Source organism: Adiantum capillus-veneris, chromosome 24 (genome assembly GCF_014529385.1).
Source record: "Adiantum capillus-veneris isolate H3 chromosome 24, ASM1452938v2, whole genome shotgun sequence".
NCBI lineage: Eukaryota > Viridiplantae > Streptophyta > Polypodiopsida > Polypodiales > Pteridaceae > Adiantum > Adiantum capillus-veneris.
Window position 1 is genome coordinate 68,290,550 of NC_140954.1, and position 26,929 is coordinate 68,317,478.

Here is a 26,929-nt window from a genome sequence, read left to right on the forward strand (position 1 = left end):
GATTCAGATTTTGCCACCATCCGGCATTGTTGTGAACGTAGCTGTTGCATACGCAAGAGTCCTTCGGCTTGGAGCTCCACTTTGTGACACTCTGCACAAAACTTAGTGCCAAAAAATGGTGTTATGTTGTTGCTCCATAGCAACGCAACAAAATATGGGAGGTTGAGCGTTAAAAGAGAAGCTGAATAGGTGCAATCAGTGTTCAGGAAAAATGTGTCTCAATTTAATATTGTGTCATTTTCAATTTCAAAAATTTCGATTAAGAGCAAAAAAAAAGGAGAAATTTCGCCCTAAAATAGAGGAAAATAGTGAAAAAAACGCAAAAAAACAACCTAATTTTCTAAAATTTCCTCTTGGCAAATTCAAGGAAAGGAATTTTGTATGTTTGAAAAAATGTTTTTTCCCCAACATTGGGTGCAATTGTTCGAAGGGTGGGTTTTATAAGATTTTTTGGTAGTTGTTGAGGCGGCTTTTAGAAGAAAAGGGTTCGGGAAAAGTGTGTCCCGGCTTAATATCATGCCGTTTTTTATTTCAAAAAATTATAGATGAGAGCAAGTGTAAAAGGAGAAATTCCACCCCAACTCTGCAAATGTGTATAACTACTTTGAAGGTTTTGGTAGATCGGTGCATCTTGGGTAGGCTCCGGCCCTCCCTCAGCACACGGGGTCCAAGCGTTGAGATCTACGAACGGGAAGACACGCAAATCTAAAGGCGAAGGGAGGGTCCACAAAACGACAATGCACGGATGGAGGCCGAAGATTTTGAACCCAAGACCTTATCAATAGGAGGTTTCTGGGCTAACCACATAGACACATGTGGTTTGTTAAAACCATCTTAAGCGCCGGGAGTTCCCCGCCCCCCCCCCCCCCCCCCCCCAAACCCCCACCCCCAAACACACACACACACACATAAAAACAAAATCTTTGTTTACTTTTCATCTGCACTTCTCGGCCATAGATCTCATCGCTTGGGGGTCATTAAGATAGTGCTGAGGCCCTCCCTCACTAATCTAATCTAAGGTATTGAAGAGGAAATGCTGCGAACCTCGCGCGCCATAGCAGCTTGCTTTGTCCACTCTGTCTTCTCGTCCTCTCTTACGAGGTCTGCTCCGTACAAGGTAAGATTGCTCACACACACAAACACAAACACAAACACAAACACACCCATTATGTGCACATGGAGGCAATCAAGCCTTTCAATGCTTTTCTGCTGCAAGGCGCTGAGGTGGCAGGGGCTCTAAGATTGGTGATGATTTAACTTGCATACTTTGACATTCTCAACACAAGTTCCGGCGTTTGAGGGCGGCAATTGAAAGATAGAAAAAAAAAATGGTCGTTACAACTCGCTACTAATTCCTGCTTGAATAGGTAAATCGCCGATCTCTTGGATTGGTTGAGTAAACGTTGACCAGGAGCAGCCTTCTTAGAGTCTTGACTTCCAAATGATGGTGTAAGCTTGCTTTAGTTTAATCAGATGAAAGTTTCTAAAATTTCAAGCCTTAGAAGCCCTACTGCCTAGTACTTGTTAGCTTGACTGGTATATTTATGTAGTTGAGGGCGTGATGCCCTCGAGTCTGCAACTTGCTCTTTCCTTGAGGGGTCTGTATAAGTTATTTTTGCATGTTGGCACATGGTGTCGGTTGGTCACAGTGGTATGAGAGCTCGACAATCTGCTTTCCAGCAAGCAAACCAGTCCTACTTAGGAATTATGGAGTTTGAAGATTATATAAGGTTTTTCGTCTCGCCCAAAAGTAAAAAGAGTTGCTTTCCAAGCATCCACAAGGCAGCTTACCTCATTAACATACTATATGTGACACTGTATGCAGTGAATGCATTAATTATGTTTGTGCAATGTGGCATATGCGTTGCATATATTTTGTCTGTCACAAAGTAGTACTATCTTTATTTTAATTCACAACAAATGGAAATCTTGAAACGTTGAGTTTGAAAGAGAGAAGAATACACACGACACCATAACGGGGACCAGATGATAGCCTCACAGGTAGCGGCCATCTTGGCGAAACATCATCAGAACTTTATCTTTGACCGCATACAAAGTGGGAAGACAGTTGTAGGTTATACTATCAAGAAAGTTATTTAATGAGGAAAACCATGTTGTGTGCTACACATGATTTGAGGAAAAAGGTGTTGACAGGGTGCCATAATCCTCCCTTCATTGGTATTTTGTAAAGAGAATCTCTTCCATCTCTTCCACTTCTAATTGCTTATATCGCTCCCTGTCGTCTAGTTCACCTTTGAAAGGTCTCAATAGACTCACTTGAAATGTGTTGTGAATCTTCCAAGTATTCGGCAACTTCAGTGTGCGTTGATCCTTTCTTGCATCTGGAAGGGCCCATAGTATCACATACTAATTTTTGGAAAAAGACTTTCCTTGCCTTGAAAGGGGTGGAAAAGTATTTCTTTTTTGGGGGGGAGGTTCTAACGCCTTAGACCAAAGAGTCGAAGTGTATTTCTGTAAGGTGCAGCGGAATGAATGTTTGAACTTTGCTCAAGATGAGTGCTCCGAACTGTGCTCAAGGTTCCTTTTACTTACGGAAGGGAGAGCCTTCCGTTCCTTTAGTGAGAGTGCAATGGACACAAACAAAGTGAGTGGACACAGTGAATGGAAGTGTATGAGACTGAGAGATAGAGAAGAGAATACTATACCAGAGACGTAAAACCCTCCTCCGAAGGCCCCACTCTCTATGGCGAGAGTGGTCTACTTTTGATTGCACAAATTTCTACAATGCTTGGACTTGCCGATGATGTCGACGACGACGAGACGGGTTGAAATCTGAAAACTCTTAATGGTTGGAATCTACAAATCTTCTATCTGCTGAATTTTGACTCTATGTCGGTGACGATGTTGATGACGACGATGCGGCGACGACGCGTTGAAAACGTAGATGCTGAAATCTGCGTTTTCCGGGCTGAAACTGTAAACTTCAATGGATCCCACCGTGCGGCGAGGAACTGCTGCGGGAAGGTGAGATCTGCTAGGTTTGGGGGTTCTTCTGCGAGTGCTAGAGGCTGAAAACTGAAAACGCTGGTCCTATGGTTGATTCTGTCGTAATGATCTGCAAAAACGCTGATGTTGTTCTGCAAACCAAAAACGCCAGGGCTGAAAATTGACCTTGCAGGGAAATCTGCTAACGCTAGGAAATCTGCTGTGTCGCTATGGGAATCTGCTAACGCTAGGGCTGATCTGCTGTCTACTGTCGCTGGGAATCTGCAATTGCAAAACGCTGGCTGATCTGGTGCATAAACGCTAGGCCTTTTGTTGAGAGAAAACGCCAGAGTTGTCGCGGGGGTTGGTCTTGCTGAGAAGTTACCCGTTGAGCAAGGTGCTCTTGCTACCTCTTCTGCCAATTAGTGCTAGCCTAGGTTTGCTTATATACAAACTTACTCAATTTGCCCTACCTACTTCCCAACAAAAGTCACTTAAAAATAATAAGTGAAAAATGTCAAAATAGGAAAAATAGGTCAAATACACCGGAAAATTCCCTTGAAGGATTTTGATGGGAATGCTTATGATCATGCTGTGTGCAACCAGAGGATATGAATCTACACTTAGTGTCTGGACATGCACGGTCTGCTAACAGACTCACAAAAGTGCCAGAACACTTCTAAATCTAGACTGACTGGACTGACTGAACCCTTGTCGTGCTGTAGCTTGTCCACGGACACATAGGGTTGGATGGATGTGTCACGTGACATCCCCTCCTTTTCAAAGTGAGGTACTGGTACCAAACTGTATGGCGTCGAGGGAGATCGCCAATAGCATCCGGAATCCTCGAAGGTACTCTTCGCCGGCCCACTCTGATGTGTGGGTCGTGAGGTGCTTGAACTTCATAAAGGTCTGCAACGCTTGCTTCTTTGGGCCGCGCCGAAAGCGACACAATGTCTTTTGTGGCTCCTTCAATGCTTCCACTTCTTCTATGGACGTAGGTCCACCTTCTTCAAGAATCTCCAAGGCTGAAAATTCCTGAAGCCATTCCAACACAAAACCATGAACATACCTATTCCATGTAAAGCGAGTGGAAAAAATCCTGTCGTCCTAATAGACTGTGCATGCAATGTAGATGAACAGAGGGACGGAGTGCCAAACTGTTCACCATACATACGCAAACAATGAGATTGAAGCTTTCTCTGATGATCTAGAGTAATCAACTGTGGCAATTCACAATGAAAATGCCCATGCTTGGCGCTCATACTTTCATGTGCTCTTTCTACAACTGTGTTGTGGCAAGGAAGAGACATGGAATGTGAATTCCTTGAATGCATACTTTTCAGCTTTTCATGAAAAATCCGCATACATTTGTGCTCATTCATGAGAGAAACGTGCTCAACGTACAATATGTCATGCCTAGGAAAAGGGATCACATAAAGACGCTGATGAAAATACAGGAAACGAACACGAATGAAACACTCGTATAATGCGTGCGTATGAATCATGCGAACACATAATACTTCCTGTGAGTATTCTTTGGACCTAGGCTCGAGAGCCAAGATCGGTTCTTCCTGAAGGGGTTCTTTGGACCTAGGCTAGAGAGCCAAGATCGGTTCTTCGTGACTGATCGAATTTGCAATGAGGTTAGCTTCACTAGAGAAAGTATCAACTAACACATCATCCTTGTGAACAATCACATCATCTTCATGCAACTCATCATGCTTGTGAGAAATCACATCTTGATCATGCAAATCATCATGCTTGTCATTGTCATTCAAATCATCATGCAAATCATTGTCATTCAATTTATCATGCTTTTCATAATCATGCAAATCTTGTGTGCCATGCTTGGGAGAAGAAGAGATTGAGAGAGTCTCCTTTTCCCAAATCTCTTGCATCTGTGCCTGAACTTGAGAAAAGAGTCGCCAGAACTCTTTCCTGTGTCAGTCGCTTTGTTCTTGTCTTGCTTTGGCTGCCTTTCTTTCTGCGTCTCTTTCTGCTTTTCTTTTTGCGTGTCTGCGTTCCATTTCTGCCATTCTTTTTGCATTTCTTGCTTCGCGTTCTAACTTCCTTTCCAGAAACATCTGCTCCAACTCCTCCATAGGAGTTAGTGCAATCCTTGACATAGATGGAGAAGGGGGAGGGCTGGAAAAACCTCCTGGTGGGGAAAATTCTTCTTCGCCTCTCTCATGCTCACCACCTCCAAGCGAAGTATCCATTCCGTTTCAAGTGATGACCATCCACTGAAGTCTTGGGTTCTTGTGGATTCTTGTGGTCTTGGGTTCTTAAGTTCACGAGGAACTTGGGTTCTTGAGGGTCTTGAGGTTCTTGGGTTCTTGAGGTTCTTGAGTGTCTTGAGGTTCTTCTTTCGCTTGCAATCTGTGTTAGAGAAGGATCTTCTCTTCACCCGAGTTCTGCTCTTTTCTGCGGGCGCACCCCTTGGCGGCCTTGCGCTCACACCAAGGTTGCTTTTTCCCACCTCACGTCGATTGGCCGGCCGCTAAGTGCACGGTCCGCTCTCAATGAGTGAAAAGAGGCACAAGGGGAGGTTGGATAAACCCTTCTTTCTTGGGATTCCTATCACTCTTCAAAAACACGATTAGGAATCGACACGCCCAAGCGAACTTGGGTTCGTGCGACCACAACAAGCAAAAAAAATTCTTGTGATTCTTGTGGTTCTTTCCTTGAGTGATACAGAACATTGCCAAAGCTCTGATACCAATGTAAGGTGAAACGGAATGAATGTTTGAACTTTGCTCAAGATGAGTGCTCCGAACTGTGCTCAAGGTTCCTTTTACTTACGGAAGGGAGACTCGAGAGCCTTCTGTTCCTTTAGTGAGAGAGTGCAATGGACACAAACAAAGTGAGTGGACACAGTGAATGGAAGTGCATGAGACTGAGAGATAGCGAAGAGAATACGACACTAGAGATGTTGTAAAACCCTCCTCCGAAGGCCCCACTCTCTATGGCGAGAGTGGTCTACTTATGATTGCACAAATCTCTACAATGCTTGGACTTGCCGACGATGTCGACGACGACGAGACGGGCTGAAATCGGAAAACTCTAATGGCTGAAATCTGCAAATCTTTTGTTTGCTGAATTCTGATTCTATGTCGGTGACGATGTCGATGACGATGATGGGACGACGACGCGCTGAAAACGCAGATGCTGAAATCTGCGTTTTCCGGGCTGAAACTATAAACTTCAATGGATCCCACCATGCGGTGAGGAATTGCTGCGGGAAGGTGAGATCTGCGAGGTTTGGGGGTTCTTCTGCGAGTGCTAAAGGCTGAAAACTGAAAACGCTGGTCCTATGGCTGATTCTGTCGCGATGATCTGCAAAAATGCTGTTGTTTTGCAAACCAAAAACGCTAGGGCTGAAAACTGACCTTGCGGGGAAATCTGCTAACGCTAGGAAATCTGCTGTGTCGCTATGGGAATCTGCTAACGCTAGGGCTGATCTGCTGTCTACTGTCGCCGGGAATCTGCAATTGCAAAAACGTTGGCTGATCTGGTGCAAAAACGCTAGGCCTTCTATTGAGAGAAAACACCAAGAGTTGTCGCGGGGGTTGGTCTTGCTGAGAAGTTACCTGTTGAGCAAGGTGCTCCTGCTGCCTCTTCTGCCAATTAGTGCTAGCCTAGGTTTGCTTATATACAAACTTACTCAATTCGCCCTATCTACTTTCCAACAAAAGTCACTTAAAAATAATAAGTGAAAAATGTCAAAAATAGGGAAAATAGGTCAAATACACTGGATAATTCCCCTGAAGGATTCTGATGGGAATGCTTATGATCATGCTGTGTGCAACCAGAGGATATGCATCTACACTAAGTGTCTGGACATGCACGGTCTGCAAACAGACTCACAAAAGTGCCAGAACACTTCTAAATCTAGACTGACTGGACTAACTGAACCCTTGTCGTGCTGTAGCTTGTCCACGATCACATAGGGTTGGATGTGTCAGGTGACAATTTCCTTCTTGAGCTAAGTCATGGAAAAGTATTTCACTGGCTCAGCTTAAGAAGGACGTGGATGAGTTTGTACGCACTTGTTTTGTCAAAAGGCTTCAACTGACCATGGAAGAGTATTGCAATGGATTTCATTTTCGATCTTCCAAAGACCCAGAGGTGGTAGGATGGTATGCCTGCATTTATAGTGTCAAATTACTGTGAGAATATATATTTACTCAGCTTAAAAACTCAGCATCGTTCCATCAACAAATAAACGAGCAATCGGAGATAGCCAATTCAGTGGTTTTGGACTTGTTGAAATCTTCTCTCTCTGATTACAAGACTCAGTGGGAGAAGTATTTGCCTTTGGTGAAGTTTATTTACAACACCACTGTTCACATGTCTATGTGGAAAGAGCCATTTTAGATTGTTGAGGGTGTTAGAAAAGTTCCACCTATTTTGAGCACCAAAGACAAGATTTTGAAGCAGATTAGTACATATAGGATCTAGACATTGCTTTTACCAAGGTAATGGAGGCTTTGCAACAGCCTCAAGCACGGCATAAGAAGGCAACAGACAAGTATCATCGCGACTAACCTCACAGAACATACATAAGACTAATGCACAGCCTTTAGAAGCATGTAAGAGCAAAAGCCCCAATTTGTAGCATCAAATTGTATGAAATTGAGCCACAAATGGTCATACATAGCCAAACTTTGTCACACGTGCGTAGATTGCTTCAATTTGCACTTCCCCCAATGTAGTCGCATAATAAAAACACTTGCAAAAACCTGCGTAAATCTGAAATTTGCTGAAAACACCTGTTTTAGGACCTGTTTTTCGGCAATTTCAGTGTTTTCGGGTAGCGGGGACTTAGCAAAAGTGTTCCCACATCTTAATACATCATTTGCAAAACCTGTATTTTGCTGTAATAACCTGTAATTTGCTGGTTTTGACCTAATTTCAGCCTGTTTCAGGTCAATTTGGCTTGCCGGGAGCTCTCTAGTGTCCAGGGACGAGTCCTTTGGCAATGAAATTGCAAAATCTCGCGTGAAAATTGACCTCCTTGGCTGAAAATCAGCGTTTGTAAGTTTGGGAGCAAACCCTAATTGGACTCTGATACCAGTTGATGAGCGCGTGGCGGTGTGTGCAAGTGATAGAGCACACGAAGATGTGCAGGCCTTGAGGCTTGAAGCAAAGGCACTGTGCTGCAGAAGGGAAGCGCTAGTAGAACGAAGAGAGAGAGAGAGAGAGAGAGAGAGAGAGAGAGAGAGAGAGAGAGAGAGATCACGTTTTTGGGGAAAACTCAATAAGTGAGTTTTGGGTTTTCCCACTTTTATTATAAGTGGACCTTTAAAAAATGTGTCCAGGTTCATATTGAACCTAATATGAACCTGGACAAAGTATAAAAATGTACAAAAAGGGGTTATTTAGGCCTTTAACCCAACAAAGTATTTTTAAGTGCTAAAGTGTTGCCAAGTGTGTAGATTATGGTTATCTCTGTGTGTCTGTCCAATCACTCGTCGGAAGTGATTACAAGAGATTTGCTTAAATGTTGGGCAGACCCAACTACGATCATACATGCAACCCTTACAACACACCCACCCATGTACTAGATCTTAACCCCCTAGTCTGACATAGGATGGAGCTAGTAAGCTTGATGCACTTCATGAATGTACTTCCATGCGCATATAGATGTGCACCCATACCCCCTAGAGATAGTGCTCCACACCTTCATATACTGTGTATCTTGTATCCTAGCCTCCCATGCTCCCCCCCCCATTTGATTTGTCTCATAGTCTAACTTCAGCCTCTAATAGATTGATGCGGCGATTGCAGGTCATGGTGGTACCCACAGAGCTCATTTGGGGGATTATGGCTTTATACAGATCAGTTGCGGGGCAGGTACGCACTCTCGAGGGGATTTCTACCATGGTTCACCATTATTGGAGTGAAGGAGGGATGCCCGCTGTCTTCTACTTTGTTTGGTATGCATGTAGATGAGGCCTCTGATTATATTACGAGACTAGGGACAGAGGAGCACACCTAGTAGGGACATGCATCCCACTTTTGTTATATGCTGATGATATTGTGTTGATTTCTGACTCCCTAGAGGGAATGCAGCGCCATTTGGATGCCTTACATGTGTTTGTGGAGGATAGTGGATTGTCTGTCAACCTTGGTAAAACCAAGATGGTGTTAAACACCACACCGTAGTGGGTCAGGAGGTCAACTCCCACTTTATCTACGGGCAGGAGATTGCATATACGTATCTGGGGATAGTTTTTAGTGGGCCAGTTTTTTCGTTGAGGAAAGCAACAGAGATTGTCACCAGCGTGTGACTACTATCTATCCTTTTTGTTGATCTCTTTCTTATTATCTATTTACTTTCACTTTTTGGAAACACCCCTCGGGAAATCTAACTGCCCTGCATTGCATAGCTAGTGTGGAACTGTTCAGAGGGAGTCCAGGCCTGAGAGAAAGAGAGCACTAAGGTTGGACAAGGACTATGGTTAGCCAAGTGGGGTCATTGACTAGCCAAAGTGGAATCCTTTGCTACAGAGGCTACATTTCAGTTCTGGATGTGGCCGCAGTGTACAAAGAGGGTTGGATGACCTAGAAAGATACAATGGCAGCATCTCCTAAAATTTAGGGAACTGCTATTTTGGGACCTGAAAATGTGTTGACGTCATTACCTCCGGAATGACAAGGGGAACATTTTCTTACTCTGCCGTGAAGTCAACTGGGCAACCGGTTGGGATATTTTTAGACGGCAACCCCGAAATGGGAAAATGCTTATAAATGTGCCAAGTGGCACCTTCTGGTGCACTTGCCTCATGCAACAAGAAGTGGCGCTGAATTTTAAGCTGGGAGAGGCTCATTTTCAGATTTGTCACAGGTTAAGAGCTATGGAGTGCTTGCTTTCCCTCTTATGCACAGTGTGGTGCCAGGAGTGATGCCCTGCACGCTATGCACTGCCCTCTCTCTCCCCTTTGGCAATATGTTATGCCCCTCTAGTGGGCTTTTCATTTGACCAATGTACAGTTGTGTGGGTTCATGCGCGATTGCCGAGGCAAGAGCCTCTTGCACAGGTACTGGATTAGCTAGCGGCTAATCCCCCCACAGGTACAGGTGAATTCGGAGAGGTTTCACGCCAGAAATCTCGTCCGATTCAAAGGGCAAGTAGCCCTACAGGTGCGGGAGCTCGAGGACTTGCTACGGATGCGACCGGCAGGCGAAACGGAGCCCGAAACAGTAAATTACAGCCTGCTGTGTATTTTTGCAGGTTTAGGGTTTTGGCCCTAAACGGACCCTAATACCCCCAGGAGGTTCAGGGACGCAAGGGGACCGCTGTATAGGTGATCTGGCGCATTTTCAGGGCTGAAAACAGAGAATTCCGCGTGCTGCAGATTCTCGCCAGGTTTTGCAAAGTGCCCGAATGCGTCGGGAAAGTCAGTCAATGCGTGGGAATACTGACTGTGAAGTGTCCTAGTACAGTTATGCTGTCGAAATCAGGCCGGAACAGTGGAAATTCAGCCGAGTTTGTGCGGGCAGCTTGAAGGGAACCACAGCGTTTATTCCCTCTTTTGAACAATAAAGAAATACCGAAAGGGGCGCCTAAGTTAGGGGCCAATCTGGTGTCGGTCTACTCATACAGGTGCAATCTAGCAGCCTGTATCCCTCTCCCCTTTGTTGTGTCTTGAAAGTACAGGTAAAATAGACGACTAATAATGGGTGAAAGCTAAATCAAGGTTTGAAGTAAAGTCTACCGCCCTTTTTGGATTAAACAGGCCGGTTACATGGTTCCATTGCCGGGATTAAATCACTTTTTCCCATAGAAGTGAGCCTTGGTCAGTTTTGGGCTTGAAGACACAGGGGATCATAGACCAGACACAGGGAATTGCAATTATGGCTGACAGACCATATGATGTGACTGAAGAGGTTTCCTCTTCACAGGGTCAACAGACACATGAAGTGGGTGAGTCCTCAAGACCACCACAGACAGATGACGATATATTCAGGACCCAGTTGGCTACTGCTGTGGCTATGTTCACACAAGTAATGCAGAATCCGAGGTTTTTAGCCTTTCTGCAACCTCCTGTTCCGTCTCAGCAAGTTGGGTCACTGGATCATATTCAAAAGCCTGTTAAGGCTCGAGCACAGGTGATTCATACTGCACAGTCAATGGAAACACCTGTACACTTGACGGAGAACATGCAGTCTCCACAACCTATGCCTAAGGTGCAAGAACAGGTGGCTGAGATGCCAGTCTTTCAAGCTGTACCAGTTCAGCCCGCCACCTTTCAACAGCCTATAGCTGGTTCTAATGGGCAGGGAAGCAACCTACAGGCTATGCAACAGGTCTTCCCACCACCTTCAGTACACCCTGGCTATTTTGGAGGTGGATCGGTATTCCAGAGTATGGCTGCTCATGCACCTGGAAATCAGTTTTACACGCCAGGAACAGTGTTTGGGGATGCTCAAACAATGATGCCTAACCCCATGTACAGTGTCATGGGTATGCAACCAGGGTTTCAGAGCACTCAGGGTCAATTTGGGATGCCACAGGCAAATTTTGGTATGGCTGGAATTGCAAATCAGCAGCCAAATATGGCATTTCCAGGTCAAGTTAATAGCGGCCAAGGAACACAGATGAACCCTAATAGTGTTCCCATGTTTCAGTCACTTCCATATGACAATTTAACGCCGCTGGAGAGGCCAACTCCGTACAAAGAAGGTGGCAAAGGTGTGTCTTTCACGACCTTTACAGGGTTTGATGACAGGAAGAAGGCTCTCTCATTCCTCCAGCAGTTTGACAAGGCCTATGCAGGGGGAAACTTTACAGAGGCTTCAAAGGTCCGCAAGGCAGCCACTTTCTTGACAGGGAATGCGGGACAATGGTGGACAACTTTATTGCTTCAAGGGCAAGCTCCGTCCACATGGATTTACTTCAAGCAGATTTTTGCAGCAGCATGGTTATCTGATGACTTTGAAGCAGATGTCATGACAGAATGGCACCAGCTAAATGCTGCCACTTGCAGAAATCTGGATGATTACAATCGGAAGTTTTGGAAAGCTCTACTTCCAGTAACTTCCTATAGGTTTGTGCCATTGACAGAACAGATCGAAAAATACTGTTGTGGCCTACCCAAAGGATTGAGAAAATACTGCACGAAGACAAAAGTCACTACTTTGACGCAGCTCATCGAGGTAGCAAACACTGGGAATGGTTTGCTCAAGGGAGAAGATTGTGAATTTAACACTGGCGTCAAGGCAGGATCAGGCAAGAAAAATTCAGCCAAGAAGCACGTTCCCAATGAGGCTCCTAAAGGGACTCAGGAGTCGGCCAACGCAGGGAAAGATAAAGCTACGGTTGAATCAAAAAAAGGACCAGCAAAGAAATGGAAAAGACGTTTTCCTCGCAAGTCAGAAGAGCAAAAGAAGGTCCTGAGGACAGAGAACAAATGCTTTATATGTGAGCAGCCTGGCCACATTGCTTACAACTGTCCTACAAAGAAAAGGCCAGCTGATTCTGAAGACAAGGAGGACAGGAAAGGAAAGAAGCCCATGGCTGGTCTAGTGCCAGATATGGTGGGCGACAAGCCAAATTCAGATGGAAGTGAGCTTTGCAGAGCATGGGGAAAGGTCAGGGATCAAACAGTGCTTATCTTCTTTGATCCAGGTGCCAAAGCCAACTTCATTTTCCCAGAATTGGCTTCAAAGTTGGGAATCAGACCTGAAGAGATGGGATATACAGCAGAGGCAGGTTTGGCATGTCCTGGCCATACAGAGGCTGTGACACCCATCATTGGAAAGTTGCGTCTACATATCCAGTCCTATGTAGATGCTGAAGAATTTTACATCATGCCACTGGACTGATGTGATGTGTTGTTAGGTATTCCTTGGTTGTTTCGTGTACAGGGAATCATGGATGCCTACAACAAAAAGATCACTGTACATAGCAGGGGAAAGACTCACATTCTGGATGTAAAGCTTAAAGGGGAGTCTATTCCTACTGTATCAGCTTCTGCTATTACTTCTGTAATGAAAAAGCATCTTTCTGCGTACTTGGTTTTTGCACGTGAAGTGTCAGATTGTGATGAATCAAATTTATCTGTGCTAGATAAAGAAAGGTCAATGTTTTTACAACAGTATAGTGACTGTTTTTCCGATTCATTACCGTCTCAATTACCGCCAGAGAGACCCGAGGACCATGCGATAGATTTGGTGCCAAGCAGTAGCCCACCAAATAAGCCTCCGTACAGGGTTAGTGCGGCTCAGCAGAAAGAGATAATGGGCCAAGTACAGGAGCTGTTAGAAAAGGGGCTGATTCAGCCCAGTTCATCTCCATTCTGTTCTCCAGTGTTGTTGGTGCAGAAAAAGGATGGCTCATGGCGTATGTGCATCGACTACCGTGCACTGAACAAGAATACCATCAAGAATAGGTTTCCTATACCTAGAATTGATGATATTATGGACAAATTAGAAGGAGTAGCTATGTTTAGCAGGATAGATATAAAGAGTGGGTACCATCATATCCGCATTAGATCAGAGGATGTGCACAAGACTGCTTTTAGAACAACGTTTGGCCTTTACAAATTTTTAGTGATGCCCTTTGGTCTCACAAATGCTCCTGCTACGTTCAATAGGATGATGGACAGAATTTTCCGTCCACACCAGCAATTTGTTGGTACATTCTTTGATGACATGATAGTCTACTCAAAGAATGAAGAGGAGCATAGGCATCACTTGGCCATTGTGTTCAAAGAGCTACGCAGTCATAGGTTGCTCATCAATGCAAAGAAAAGTGAGTTTTTTCTGGAAGAGATTCACTTTCTGGGACACATTGTCTCAAAGGATGGTGTTAGAATGGATCCTGCAAAAGTTGAAGCGATCAAGTCATGGCCAAATTTGAAGACGGTGCATGATGTCCGAAGCTTTTTGGGACTATGCTCCTATTATAGAAGGTTTATCCGAAATTTCGCTGAGATTGCTTCACCTTTACATGCTCTTCAAAAGAAGGCAGTCACCTTTAGATGGACACAAAAAGAGATTTCAGCTTTTAATCTCTTAAAGGAAAAGATGACTTCAGATCCAGTCATTGTGTTGCCAGATCTTAGGAAGTCATTTGTGGTCAAGTGTGATGCCTGCGGTAGTAGCATTGGTGCAGTGCTAATGCAAGATGGCAGGGTAGTAGCCTATGAGAGTAGAATCTTGCAAGGGCCAGAAAAGACTATGCAAGCCTATGAAAAAGAACTGTAGGCCGTGATTCGTGCGCTCTTAAGTTGGAAACACTACCTGCTAGGTGTAGACTTTGTTGTCCAAACGGACCATCAGACCTTGCGATACTTCTTGACACAGGCAAAGCTATCTGAGAAGCATATGCGATGGGCAACTATCTTGTCCATGTTCCATTTTCAGATTGTGCATGTGGAAGGCAAGAAGAACGTTGTGGCTGATGCCTTGTCAAGGAAGCCACAAATTTCAGCTGTATCGATTCCTTATCATCATGAACTTGATGATATGAGAGAACAGTATGCAAATGATGAAGATTTTGCAAGGGTCTTCGAGCAACTAATGGATGGACAACGTCATGAACACTATCTTCTCAAAGACGGGTTCATGATGATGCATGGCAGATTGTGTGTCACAAAGCCATTGCGACGCAAAGTTATGGAAGAGAGTCATGTCCCACCGTATGCAGGGCATCGTGGTATCGATGCTACAGTTAAAGCGGTTGAGACATTCTTCTATTGGCCTACATTGAGAAGGGATGTGGATACCTTTGTGCGAGAATGCCTAATATGCCAAAAGGTCAAGTTTGACAGGCAAAAGGCACCAGGGTTATTGCAACCACTACCTATTCCAGATAAACCATGGGAAAGTATTGCTATGGATTTTATCTTTGATCTTCCGAGAACGCAGACAGGAAACGATGGTATTTGGACCATTATTTGCAGATTCAGCAAACAGGCTCATTTTATTCTTGTCAGGAAGAAGATAAAGCCAGATCAGATGGCACGCTTGTTTATGAGCAATATTTTCAAGTATCATGGCATGCCACAGTCGATTGTTAGCGACCGTGATCCACGCATGACAAGTTTGTTCTGGAGAGGTTTGTTTGAGAATATGGGCACCACGCTCAAATTCTCTTCGTCATTTCATCCTCAAACAGATGGGCAGTCAGAAGAGGCAAATTCTACTGTCCTGGATCTGTTGAAGTGTTATGTGTCAGAGCATAAAGGAAAGTGGGAGCAGTATTTGCCATTGGTGGAGTATGCATACAATAATACAGTGCATTCATCAACTGGCAAGGCACCTTTTGAGATAGTTGAAGATGGCAAGAAAGTTCCTCCCATACTGCATACAAAGGACAGGATATTTGAAGCAGATAAGTATGTTCAGGACATGGATGAAATGTACAAGAAGGTCAAAGTGGCCTTAGAAAGGACTTAGGCAAAGCAAAAGAAAGCAGCTGATCGTCACCGTCGTGAAGTGGTATATTCACTTGGTGATTGGGTGCTTTTACGCTTTGAAAAGGCAAGGTTAAAGAAGATGAAGGGCAAGGAAAGACTGTTTTCAAAGCTCAGCATGCGTTACTATGGGCCTTTTCAAGTGTGCGACATAATCAGTGATGTTGCATATAGGCTGAAATTGCCTGACAGTTGGAAGATTCACAATGTGTTTCATGTGAGTCTTCTCAGACCCTATGTGGGTGATGTGCCAGAAGATATGCCAGCTGAAGATCAGCCGGAAGTCGAGGAACTTGACGAGATCTTGGTCCCGGAACAGATTTTGGCACACAAAGAAAGGAAAGTGAAAGGCAAGGTTGCTAGGCGTTACTTGGTAAAGTTCAGAAACTATCCACCAATGGATGCTAAGTGGATGGAAGAAGGTGAACTTGCAGAGTCACCAACTGTGTTATCACTTTACCTGGAAGCCTTCGATTTGCAACCTACCTTGACCCTCTGAGTATCAAAGGTAAATGGATTGTCAGTGTGACAATGGCTTCTGAAACAAATGATGTACATGGTATTTAAAGTGAGCTCAAATCAAATACCTGTTACATGAATGTTAGAGGTGTACAGATTGTCAGTTTGGCAATTGCTCTTATGGAATGTCCAAAAGTTTGGTTAGTGCTATAGAAGTGAGTATTTCTTGTCAGTTTCTCAAGGATACAGTGATTGCTTCTATTAAAGAGTACATGTGTAACTGCATTCTTAAACTGTCGGTTTGGGTATGCTCGAAAGTGTTACGGGATCCAACGTGTACTATAAGACAGTGGCAAAATGTGCAGCTACCATTTTGTCATTGGAAAGTTAGTGACTCAAAGCAATGGCAGAGTGCGAAGCTACCACTATGTCATTGGGATAGGGTTCACACGCAAGCAATACATGAGTCGACGAGGTGTTGAATACACCAGGGTTGACAATGAGCATGTATGTGTCGTACATGTGTCGACAGGTGTTGAATACATCAGTGTTGACTAGGAGCATGTACAACATAGATGCAAATGAGGACGTTTGAGATTTCAAGAGGGGGGTATGTCACCAGCGTGTGACTACTATCTATCCTTTTTGTTGATCTCTTTCTTATTATCTATTTACTTTCACTTTTTGGAAACACCCCTCGGGAAATCTAACTGCCCTGCATTGCATAGCTAGTGTGGAACTGTTCAGAGGGAGTCCAGGCCTGAGGGCAAGAGAGCACTAAGGTTGGACAAGGACTATGGTTAGCCAAGTGGGGTCATTGACTAGCCAAAGTGGAATCCTTTGCTACAGAGGCTACATTTCAGTTCTGGATGTGGCCGCAGTGTACAAAGAGGGTCGGATGACCTAGAAAGATACAATGGCAGCATCTCCTAAAATTTAGGGAACTGCTATTTTGGGACCTGAAAATGTGTTGACGTCATTACCTCCGGAATGACAAGGGGAACATTTTCTTACTCTGCCGTGAAGTCAACTGGGCAACCGGTTGGGATATTTTTAGACGGCAACCCCGAAACGGGAAAATGCTTATAAATGTGCCAAGTGGCACCTTCTGGTGCACTTGCCGCATGCAACAAGAAGTGGCGCTGAATTTTAAGTTGGGAGAGGCTCATTTTCAGATTTGTCACAGGTTAAGAGCTATGGAGTGCTTGCTTTCCCTCTTATGCACAGTGCGGTGCTAGGAGTGATGCCCTGCACGCTACGCACTGCCCCCTCTCTCCCCTTTGGCAGTATGTTATGCCCCTCTAGTGGGCTTTTCATTTGACCAATGTACAGTTGTGTGGGTTCATGCGCGATTGCCGAGGCAAGAGCCTCTTGCACAGGTACTGGATTAGCTAGCGGCTAATCCCCCCGCAGGTACAGGTGAATTCGGAGAGGTTTCACGCCAGAAATCTCGTCCGATTCAAAGGGCAAGTAGCCCTACAGGTGCGGGAGCTCGAGGACTTGCTACGGATGCGACCGGCACGCGAAACGAAGCCCGAAACAGTAAATTACAGCCTGCTGTGTATTTTTGCAGGTTTAGGGTTTTGGCCCTAAACGGACCCTAATACCCCCAGGAGGTTCGGGGACGCAAGGGGACCGCTGTACAGGTGATCTGGCGCATTTTCAGGGCTGAAAACAGAGAATTCCGCGTGCTGCAGATTCTTGCCAGGTTTTGCAAAGTTCCCGTATGCGTCGGGAAAGTCAGTCAATGCGTGGGAATACTGACTGTGAAGTGTCCTAGTACAATTATGTTGCCGAAATCAGGCCGGAACAGTGGAAATTCAGCTGAGTTTGTGCGGGGCAGCTTGAAGGGAACCACAACGTTTATTCCCTCTTTTGAACAATAAAGAAATACCGAAAGGGGCGCCTAAGTTAGGGGCCAATCTGGTGTCGGTCTACTCATACAGGTGCAATCTAGCAGCCTGTATCCCTCTCCCCTTTGTTGTGTCTTGAAAGTACAGGTAAAATAGACGACTAATAATGGGTGAAAGCTAAATCAAGGTTTGAAGTAAAGTCTACCACCCTTTTTGGATTAAACAGGCCGGTTACAGAGACTAGATTGACCAGAGCCTATATAGCCTTGGGCAGACTTCAGAGGATGTGTTCGTAGGTTCAGTTTCAGGAACCTCGAACCAAACTTTGGCTTTTTGATACTTTGGTGACCTCAAGTATGAGGTATGGGGTGCATATTTGGGGCCCCTAAATTGGTTGTTACGGCAGAGCTGGCAGCACTAATCGATGGGAAGGATGGAGACTCGAGAGGCCCTTGGTATCTAAGATGATTAGAGCCAAGGCCTCAATGCCTCATGAGATTATTAGCAGAGCTAGCTGTCACTTCAGTGGTGATTGAGGCACTTACTAGATGAGTCTCTTTCATACATAGCTTGTGGGACCTTCCCAAAAACAGATATGCCTAGCTTGCTCTTGAGTCTTCCCGGCAGTTGGCCTTATAGGGATACATGGCCTGCTGGTATGGACAAATGACTTCTTGGTTCCAGATGCATGGTTTTAGCATGGACAGACTGCCTTCCTTCCCGTACACTTTGGAGGCCCCCTCTCTCACTGTGACATGGATAGAGATTACTAGACTTATCTGCCAGGGCTTGATTCAAATGGACACCAGTAGGACTTGGATAGAGCCTACTCAGGAGTAGGGCATGAAGATGGCTTTTTATAGAGAACATTTTCTCCAACTCACGGCAGATGGCTTTGTAGTTAGGCCCAGCTATAGGGATACACATTTATCATATGGGGTGCGGTGTGCTATTGGCCAGATACGCACGTCCTCACACCAGCTTGAGATTGAGATTGGCAGATATAGAGGAGTTTTGGCTGAGGCCAAAGTATGTCGTGTATGCCATAGGGAGCTAGAGACAGAGCTGCATTACATATGTCATTGCTCCGTATACTACGAAATTCGCGGGCGGTTCCATTGCTTATTTAGGGAGGGTTTTGGGCCACTATGGGATACCAGGATCAAAGATGCTTGGGTCTGTTCTTGCTCGAGTTGAGGAGACATAGAGAGTGCTCGACACTTGTTGAGGCGACCAGAGAGACAAACTCAGCGGGGCAGGTTACAGACTATTTCAGGCCAGCCATTACTGATAGACAGCTAGACAGACAGGTTCCGTAGCAGAGTTCGTGTCCCACCTCCACTAGAGGCACACTGATTGATTGTGCAATGGACCTAGGGAGATCAAGGTTTCCACGTTTACAGAGGAGGGCACCACGCACGATGCCCAGTCAGGTTTTTGACCATGGAGGACATCGAGGAGATCCGACACCGACCGATGCTGGATTTACTCTGAGCTGGAGGATTATCCCCTCCTTAGTAGCTTACGTTTCTTGCACCCCTCATTATTTTGTACCTTTGTATTGACTAGAGAGTCTCTAGTCTTTCCCCCACTTTCACTTTCACTACAACATTTTGTTCAGCAGAGAGACTTTGTACTAGATTCACCAGTTTGTAACTTGTTGGTCTCATAGGTCATTTTGGCCTTTTGTAGACGTTAATATATCATTTCATCTCTCTCTCTCTCTCTCTCTCTCTCTCTCTCTCTCTCTCTCTCTCTCTCTCTCTCTCTCTCTCTCTCTCTCTTTTCACCAGTTTGTAACTTGTTGGTCTCATAGGTCATTTTTTCCTTTTGTAGACGTTAATATATCATTTCATCTCTCTCTCTCTCTCTCTCTCTCTCTCTCTCTCTCTCTCTCTCTCTCTCTCTCTCTCTCTCTCTCTCTCTCTCTCTCTCTCTCTCTCTCTCTCTCTCTCTCTCTCTCTCCCCCTGCGCGCTGCCTCCCGTGCGCGCTGCCCCACCCCTGTGTGCTGCTCCCCCCTGCGCGCTGCCCCCCCCCCCCCCCCGTGCGCTGCTCCCCTGTGGCTTTGGTGATCTCCTCCCCTGCGCGCTGCCTCCCCTGCGCGCTGCCCCACCCTTGTGTGCTGCTCCCTCCCCCCCCCCCCCCCCCCCCCCCCCCCCTGTGCGCTGCTCCCTGCACGCCAAGACGACCAGCCCATCCACTGAACACACACACCCCATCCCCATCCCCTGCCCGCTGCATACACACAAGCTGAGTGTTCTCTTCCCCTTCTCCCCTCCTCTTCACAATATGAAGAGAGGGTAGCTACGAAGCCAACCATGTCTTCCCCCATCATCTAGACGCCCACACCGACAACGAAGACAACGTCCTTCATGCTCACGAATAAGAGGCTTGCACAATTGGAGAAGGACATGAAGGAATGGCGGATGGAGAGAGAAATATGGAAGGAGGAGAAAGCCAACTTCATCAAGCTATGGAACGAAGAGGAGGAGGACATGAGAGCGGAAATCCAAAATCTCAAAGAGGAGAAGGAGAGAAGGGAACGGGAGAACGAGAAGGAGAGGGAGAGATGGAGGAAAGAGCAAGAAGAGATGAAGGCACAAATCGATCTCCTTCATGCTTCCCTCACATCCCTCACCCCCGAGGAAGGAGAGATTAAAGGGGAGGCTAAGGAAGCCCTCAAGGAGGAGATCACCAAAGCCCTCACCGCAAGCATTGAGGACAAATTAGAGGCCACCAAAGAAGGATGGGTCGAAGTGGTCAAAAAGAACATCAAGAAGGTAGCAAGAGAGGAAGCCCAAAAAGATGAGGTACTCATCGTACACACAACCATCGAAGAGGAGAAGATGCGACAAGCTCGCCGTCTCAATGTGCGAGTGACCGGCATCAAAGAAGAAGAAGGGTCTACACCCGAAAGTGATGGGAAAGCTTTATGCAAGAAAGTGGGATACAAGGAAGAAGAGATCCCTTTCTCCAAAGTTTGGAGAGCCGGCAAAGATCCAAAGAAAAGAGCTCTCATCCTCCAATTCGCCTCCGAGGAGTCTCGAACTTCCTCCGAAAGAGGATCATCTTGAGAGGGATAGACGGCCCCCCGATTTATCTTGATGATGACCTCACAAAGATGCAACAAGATCACCGTCGCGCGTGCATGCCTCGAGTCCACCAAGCCCGCAAAGAAGGGAAGAAGGCAGTATATCGGGATGGTAGGGTTATCATTGATGGCAAGACCATCGCATAGGGACTCGCGGCCTGTGGGACACACGAGGAGATTCATGTCACGGTTTGGAATTGCAATGGAGACCTATGGACACACCCAGAGAGACTTGAGGAGGTGATGAGAGGTCGAGACATCATTCTACTTACAGAGACACACGAGAGCCTGGAGAGAGGGTTACCACGGATACATGGATTCCAGTGGGAGTCTCTACATCGAGGATGTATGCGCCAGCACACCACTCGCGGCTCAGGAGGAGTGGCCATACTCTTTAGACAGGGGCTTCACAGCAGACTACAGATTGTTGCCCGGGACCCACAGGCCCGCTACATGTGGATTCGCCTCGAGCTCTCACGAGACAGGATCGTCTACATTGCCCTTTGCTACTTTGCTCCCACAGGCTCCAGATTCGCCCCTATTGAGCAGGAGTCACCGTATGCATGCCTCACGGAGGAGATTATGGAGTACTCCACACTGGGTGAAGTCTTCCTTATGGGAGACTTCAATGCTCGTACACGCAGTGAGCAGTGTGAGACATATGACCATGAGGACCCAGAGACACTACACACTCTAGATGAGGAGGCTACTATGAGAGACACAACAGACAGAGCTCCAGTCACAGCTTACGGACGACATCTACTTCGACTTGGCTCCCAGCACCGTCTCGTTATTTATAACGGGATGGTCCAGTGGCCCACCTCAGGGGGCCTGACTTGTATGCCACATGGAGTTGCAGAAGGAGGGGGGAGTACAGTCGACTATATTCTGGGACCCAGGGAGGCTACACACCTTATCACATCCTTCACCATTCCACCCATACCCATCGGAGCCGACCACACATACCTCTCTTTCTCCATTACCGGAGATACCATCACACACAGCTCCACAACACACACTCCACACACCACCATCCATTTCACACATGAGCTAGCCCCTATTTACTCGGCCAAGGTCGAACATGGCCTATGTCTCCTCCACCCATCCACACCACTCTCAGTTCTCACATCACATATCTCTTCCGTTCTCCACACTTCAGCTATTAGCTCTTTTCCACACACCACTCACACAAGACGCACTCCCCCCCCCGGGGCTATGCCTCAGAACCGTTGGTATGATGATGAGTGCAGAGAGCTATACCGACGCCTCCATGCACGGCGAGCCTTAGGAGAGATCACAGAGAGAGAGGCCAGACGGCGTATGAAGACGCTGACACGCCAAAAGCGGCGAGCATTCGAAGAGGCACAGGAGCTTGAGCTATACCGCCTATTCATGAGCATGGATAGCGCGACGGCATGGTGCACCCTGCGCGAGCCACGTCCGACTACAGCTATTGAGGATCCACAGATATGGCATGATTATGCAGAGCGACTTTATGAAGTGCCAGGGCAGCCTCCCATTCCACAACCACACGAGCCTCGCCCCACGTGCTCCTCCTTCTTTACAGCAGAGATGGTAGAGAGGGCCATACGCCGCATGCAGCACAGACGATCAGCTGACCATACTGGATTACAGAGTGAGCACATCATTTATGCGGCCTCCACTATAGCCCCGTTGATTGCACATGTCTTCAACCGGGCTATAGGGGAGGGCTTCCCATAGGAGTGGACACAGCACACCATAGTGCCTATCCACAAATCTGGCGACACCCTGGACCCAGGGAACTACAGGACTATCATGATTGGCCACACGATGGCCAAGCTATATGGAGCAGTACTTGAGGCACAGCTCAGCTGCTACGCAGAGATCGAGGGTTTACGAGCTCCAGGCCAGGCAGGTTTCAGACGAGCCTTCTCCACCATTGACCACATCTTCGTTCTGCGCTGCCTCATTGACAGGGCAAAGGCGCGGAAGAAGAGGCTTTACTGCTGCTTTGTGGACTTCCGCAAGGCCTTTGACACAGTCCCACGCGAGAGACTCTTCCAGCGCCTTCACAGCATTGGGGTACCAACAGAGATGATTTGGGCCATATATGCTCTCTATGAGAGGGTGACGGGTCGGGTTCGTTGCCCAGGCGGTTTTTCAGAGACCATTGCTAGCACCATTGGTGTTAAGCAAGGATGCCCACTCTCCCCGACACTCTTTGGGCTATACATCGACGAGATCTCCGACTACATACTGCGAGCAGGGGGAGAGGGGAGCGACTTGGCAGGTACTCCGGTCCACATCATGTTATATGCTGATGATATTGTGTTGATTTCAGAGTCACCTGAGGGCTTGCAACGCCATCTTGAGGCCTTGGACGAATTCAGCACACACAGGGGGTTGACTGTGAACCTTGGCAAAACCAAGGTTATGATCTTTCACACATCCAGTGCAGTGAGGAGCGCCGCCACCTTCACAGCAGCAGGCGGACAGGTTGATGTAGTCACCTCCTATGTCTACCTTGGCATCACATTCACCAGCCTACCAGGACCCTTCACTATGAGGCAGGCTGCTGTTGACAGGCTCACCCGAGGATATGCAGCTCTGGCCATGCTAGAGCGGAGGTGCCACCAGGCACACTTTCAGGAGCCCCGCACGAAGGAGTGGCTTTTCGACACCTTAGTCACCCCAGCCTTGATGTACTCGGCGGCAGTATGGGCACCAGGATTGACAGCTGACCAGTGGACACAACTTGAGAGACCACAGGTATATATGATCTCACGCTTGCTCCGCAGCAAGAAGACAGTGCCACACGACATTATTAGAGCCGAGCTCGCTACACCACCTATGGTTGTAGAGGCACTATTCCAGACAGTTTGCTTCATCCAGAGGATGAGAGAGCTACCTCCTGACAGACTTACCCGTAGAGCATTTGAGGCAGCTATACAGCTATCAGAGAGCGGGCATGAGAGAGCATGGTACTCACAGGTCAGAGCATGGTTTGAGGGACACGGTCTTGACATGGAGAGCCTACCACCATTCCAGTACGACCCCCACTCACCATATGTTCACCTCTCTCGCAGTGAGAGGAACTTGGTATTGAGACAGGATCTGTGGCAGCTATACACTAGGAGAGTCTGGGAGGCACCTAGCTTGGGGACGAGGATGTCAGATTACAGAGACCAGTTTCTCACCATATTGTCTGGGGGGTTCATACAGAGACCACGCTACATGGACACATATATGCCACATAGCTCACGGGTGGCGATTGGTCAGCTGAGAGTGGCTTCACACAGGTTAGAGATTGAGATCGGGAGACATACTGGTGTTCCCAGGGGGGAGCGAATCTGTAGAGCCTGCACAGAGGAGGTGGAGAGTGAGGAGCACTTTGTATGTAGATGCAGAGCATACACTGAGATCAGAGGCAGGTATGAGGCCCTATTTAGAGGACAGCCCACTCTCCGGGAGATCATGGAATCTCGAGATCAGAGACAGCTCGGACATTTCTTACTAGAGATACAGAGCCATCGGGACACACTACTACAGCCACACACAGCTACACAGACAGAGGGGAGACAGTCGCAGCTCACAGACTTCTTTCAGAGCCCCCCCCTCACCAGACACTCAGAGGGGAGTGACACTCCCACAGGCGGAGGTGAACCGAGCTAGACGACGACCACGAGTCACAGGCTACAGGGGCGCGAGCTCCCACCACCGACAGATCGAGGAGATCTGAGCCCGGGAGCGCCGTGCCACTGAGGAGCGAGTGGCTCAGATGAGGGCTGACCCGACAGCTTTCATCCGGGTAGCCTTGGCACCAGACCCACCCATGTACCACATCTTACATCCCCCCATTAGTACATGATGGAGCTAGATAGCTTGATGCATTCTCATGATTGTACTACCTTGAGCATACAGACATGTATATACCCCTAGAGATAGAGCTCCATCCCTCCTCAGATACTCCACTACCTACATTCAGTTCAGTTTTGTTTCATTTGTCTTTCCGATAGATGGATGACATACACACAATGTACATTTGATTTGTCTCATAGGCCGATTTCGGCCTGACATAGACGTTAAAAATCTTTCTTTCTTTCTTTCTTTCTTTCTCTCTCTCTCTCTTTTCACCAGTTTGTAACTTGTTGGTCTCATAGGTCATTTTGGCCTTTTGTAGACGTTAATATATCATTTCATCTCTCTCTCTCTCTCTCTCTCTCTCTCTCTCTCTAATCAAGGCCAATCAACTCAAGAGTGGGTATTGGCTCATGGAATTCAACGGAGAAGATATTCTCTCTCTCAAGTAATCAAGCCGTTATACATCAGGAAATTGATGGTTATGCTTGTCTTGTGGCTGTGAAGCATTAGTCTATAACCTGCACTTTCCTTTTATAAGTTAATTTGAGCTGTTCTTAGATTCATGTAGGCTTACGTACACATGCTGAAAGACGGATGATGGATGGATTGATTGTGGCATACATTCTTCATGGTGGTTTAGATTATAGAAGGGTCAGCTGACCGCAATTGGAACTGCGGTCAGCTTTGTTACCACTTATTCATGTTGCTATTTGGTGAGTGCTAGCAGTTGTGGCTGGGGCCAGTAGTCCTATTTCTGGTGGCACTTTTTTTTGCTTAAAAGCTAGCAGGTATTGGCCTCACCCATTTTCAAAAACCTAAAACTTAAAGTTTTGTAGACGTGGGAAAGTTTACTTTGATACTGGCCCTAGAGTGTCTTCAAGATAAAAGTTATTTTCGTGCACCAGTGTAGCACCTTTTGGTAAGGTTATGATTGTCGTGCTTGGTGCTCGTCAGATGATGGCCTAGTTGATACTAACTTGGCTGATTTTTGAATGTCCAAGGTGATATGTTGTGCCCTTTTTTTGGGCAGTCTTCTATATGAACTCTGAACCCTGACAGTGTATGACTTAGTGGGCATGAAAGGTAGTGGTAAAAACTTTTTTTTTACTGAAGTATGTAAGCATTGAAGAGACGTATCTGGGCCGGGCTGTCAAGACCTTGAAAGTCTCCGAAAACAGTGAGGGACATCAAAATGGGTGTTTGTGTGTTTGTATTGAGTGGTTATGTTTCTTGGTTATACTACGTTCAATACTGATTTCTTCAAATTCAGCTTTCAGTTCGCAGTCGTTTATTGAGAATGGTTCTATCTGGTCGATCATCACCCTGCTTCATAAAGCCCATCACATTTCAAGCTGAGAATATCAATCCTGCCATGCTAATCAGTTATAGAGACTGCTGCAATGTTTCTAAAGGAAAAAAACTGGATTTCGAGTGTACAAAGCTTCCTTTGAAAGACTTCTGCACGTTCATTGAGACGGAGCCCAAATCAGAGGTAGTGGCCTTTTTTAGAGAACTGGCAACAGAACTTGAAAGCAAGCTGAAAATCTTGGACTTTCACATGAGAGTCGTGAATTGTGAAGAGGGATTCAAAGTTGAAGTCTTTTATGGAAGCGAAAAATTGGGGCCTCCAGTATTGCCCCCTTCAAATTGCATATCATGTTACCCAAATGCCCCTCTTTTTCCTGGGCAGGAACCCATTGTAGAGGCAAGAGAATGTGTGTTGGAGGAGTTTTCCAGTCAGCCCCATGCCGTGTGCAGACTAGATGCCAAAGGGAGGTGCGGCTTTATCATCACTCCAACAAGGCATGTGGATAGGATGTCGGAGCTCGATGATGAGGAGCTTTTTGGGCTATGGAGCCTTGCTGTGAGGGTTCTGCGAGAGGCGAATCTTCCATTTACCACTATGATTTTGAATCATGGCACCTATCGGAACGTGGAGCATCTACATCTTAAGGTGTGGGTGGAAAAGAATCTGTATGAGCAGTATCGTGCGCAGTGGAGCAATGAGAGGCAAGAGTTGTGGAGGCAACTGCAAGACCTTGCCTTGAAACGACCTAGGACAAAACGGCATTCAAAGAAACACTAATCATCTTCCATTTTAATGTGCAGTATGATTCTTTCATGCGTGTCTGCTCGGGGTGTGTACCAGTCACTTGTACAAAAGTTTTGTACCGATTTTAATGTTTGTGTGTGGCTCAACGAAGCTTTGATGAGCCTGGAACGCTGTGCGCGCACGATTGCCAATGTGTTTCTTTGGGGAAGGAGGTATCCCAGGTCCTTTTTAACACGCAAGGTGCAGTAAGAGCTA

General features: G+C 46.5%; 1 protein-coding gene across 4 annotated transcripts; it reads left to right on the forward strand.

The window, feature by feature from the left end:
- Positions 1 to 944: 944 nt before the first annotated feature.
- Positions 945 to 26,929, forward strand: LOC147426537 (uncharacterized). Of its 4 annotated transcripts, XM_086499196.1 has the most exons (3): positions 947 to 1,117; positions 8,740 to 8,805; positions 25,892 to 26,929. In XM_086499196.1, exons 1-3 carry the CDS (start codon positions 1,034 to 1,036, stop codon positions 26,705 to 26,707), a joined length of 966 nt encoding a protein of 321 aa, XP_086355322.1. In that variant the 5' UTR covers positions 947 to 1,033; the 3' UTR covers positions 26,708 to 26,929. The 4 variants fall into 4 exon arrangements, with proteins under 4 accessions (XP_086355323.1, XP_086355322.1, XP_086355324.1 ...); XM_086499197.1 differs by lacking the exon at positions 8,740 to 8,805 and having other exon boundaries at positions 945 to 1,117; XM_086499198.1 differs by lacking the exon at positions 8,740 to 8,805 and having other exon boundaries at positions 978 to 1,117; positions 25,899 to 26,929.

Bases quoted from the DNA above. Each gene is read 5' to 3' on its own strand.
- LOC147426537 (XM_086499195.1), top strand. From the start codon at position 23,194: ATGATCTTTCACACATCCAGTGCAGTGAGGAGCGCCGCCACCTTCACA.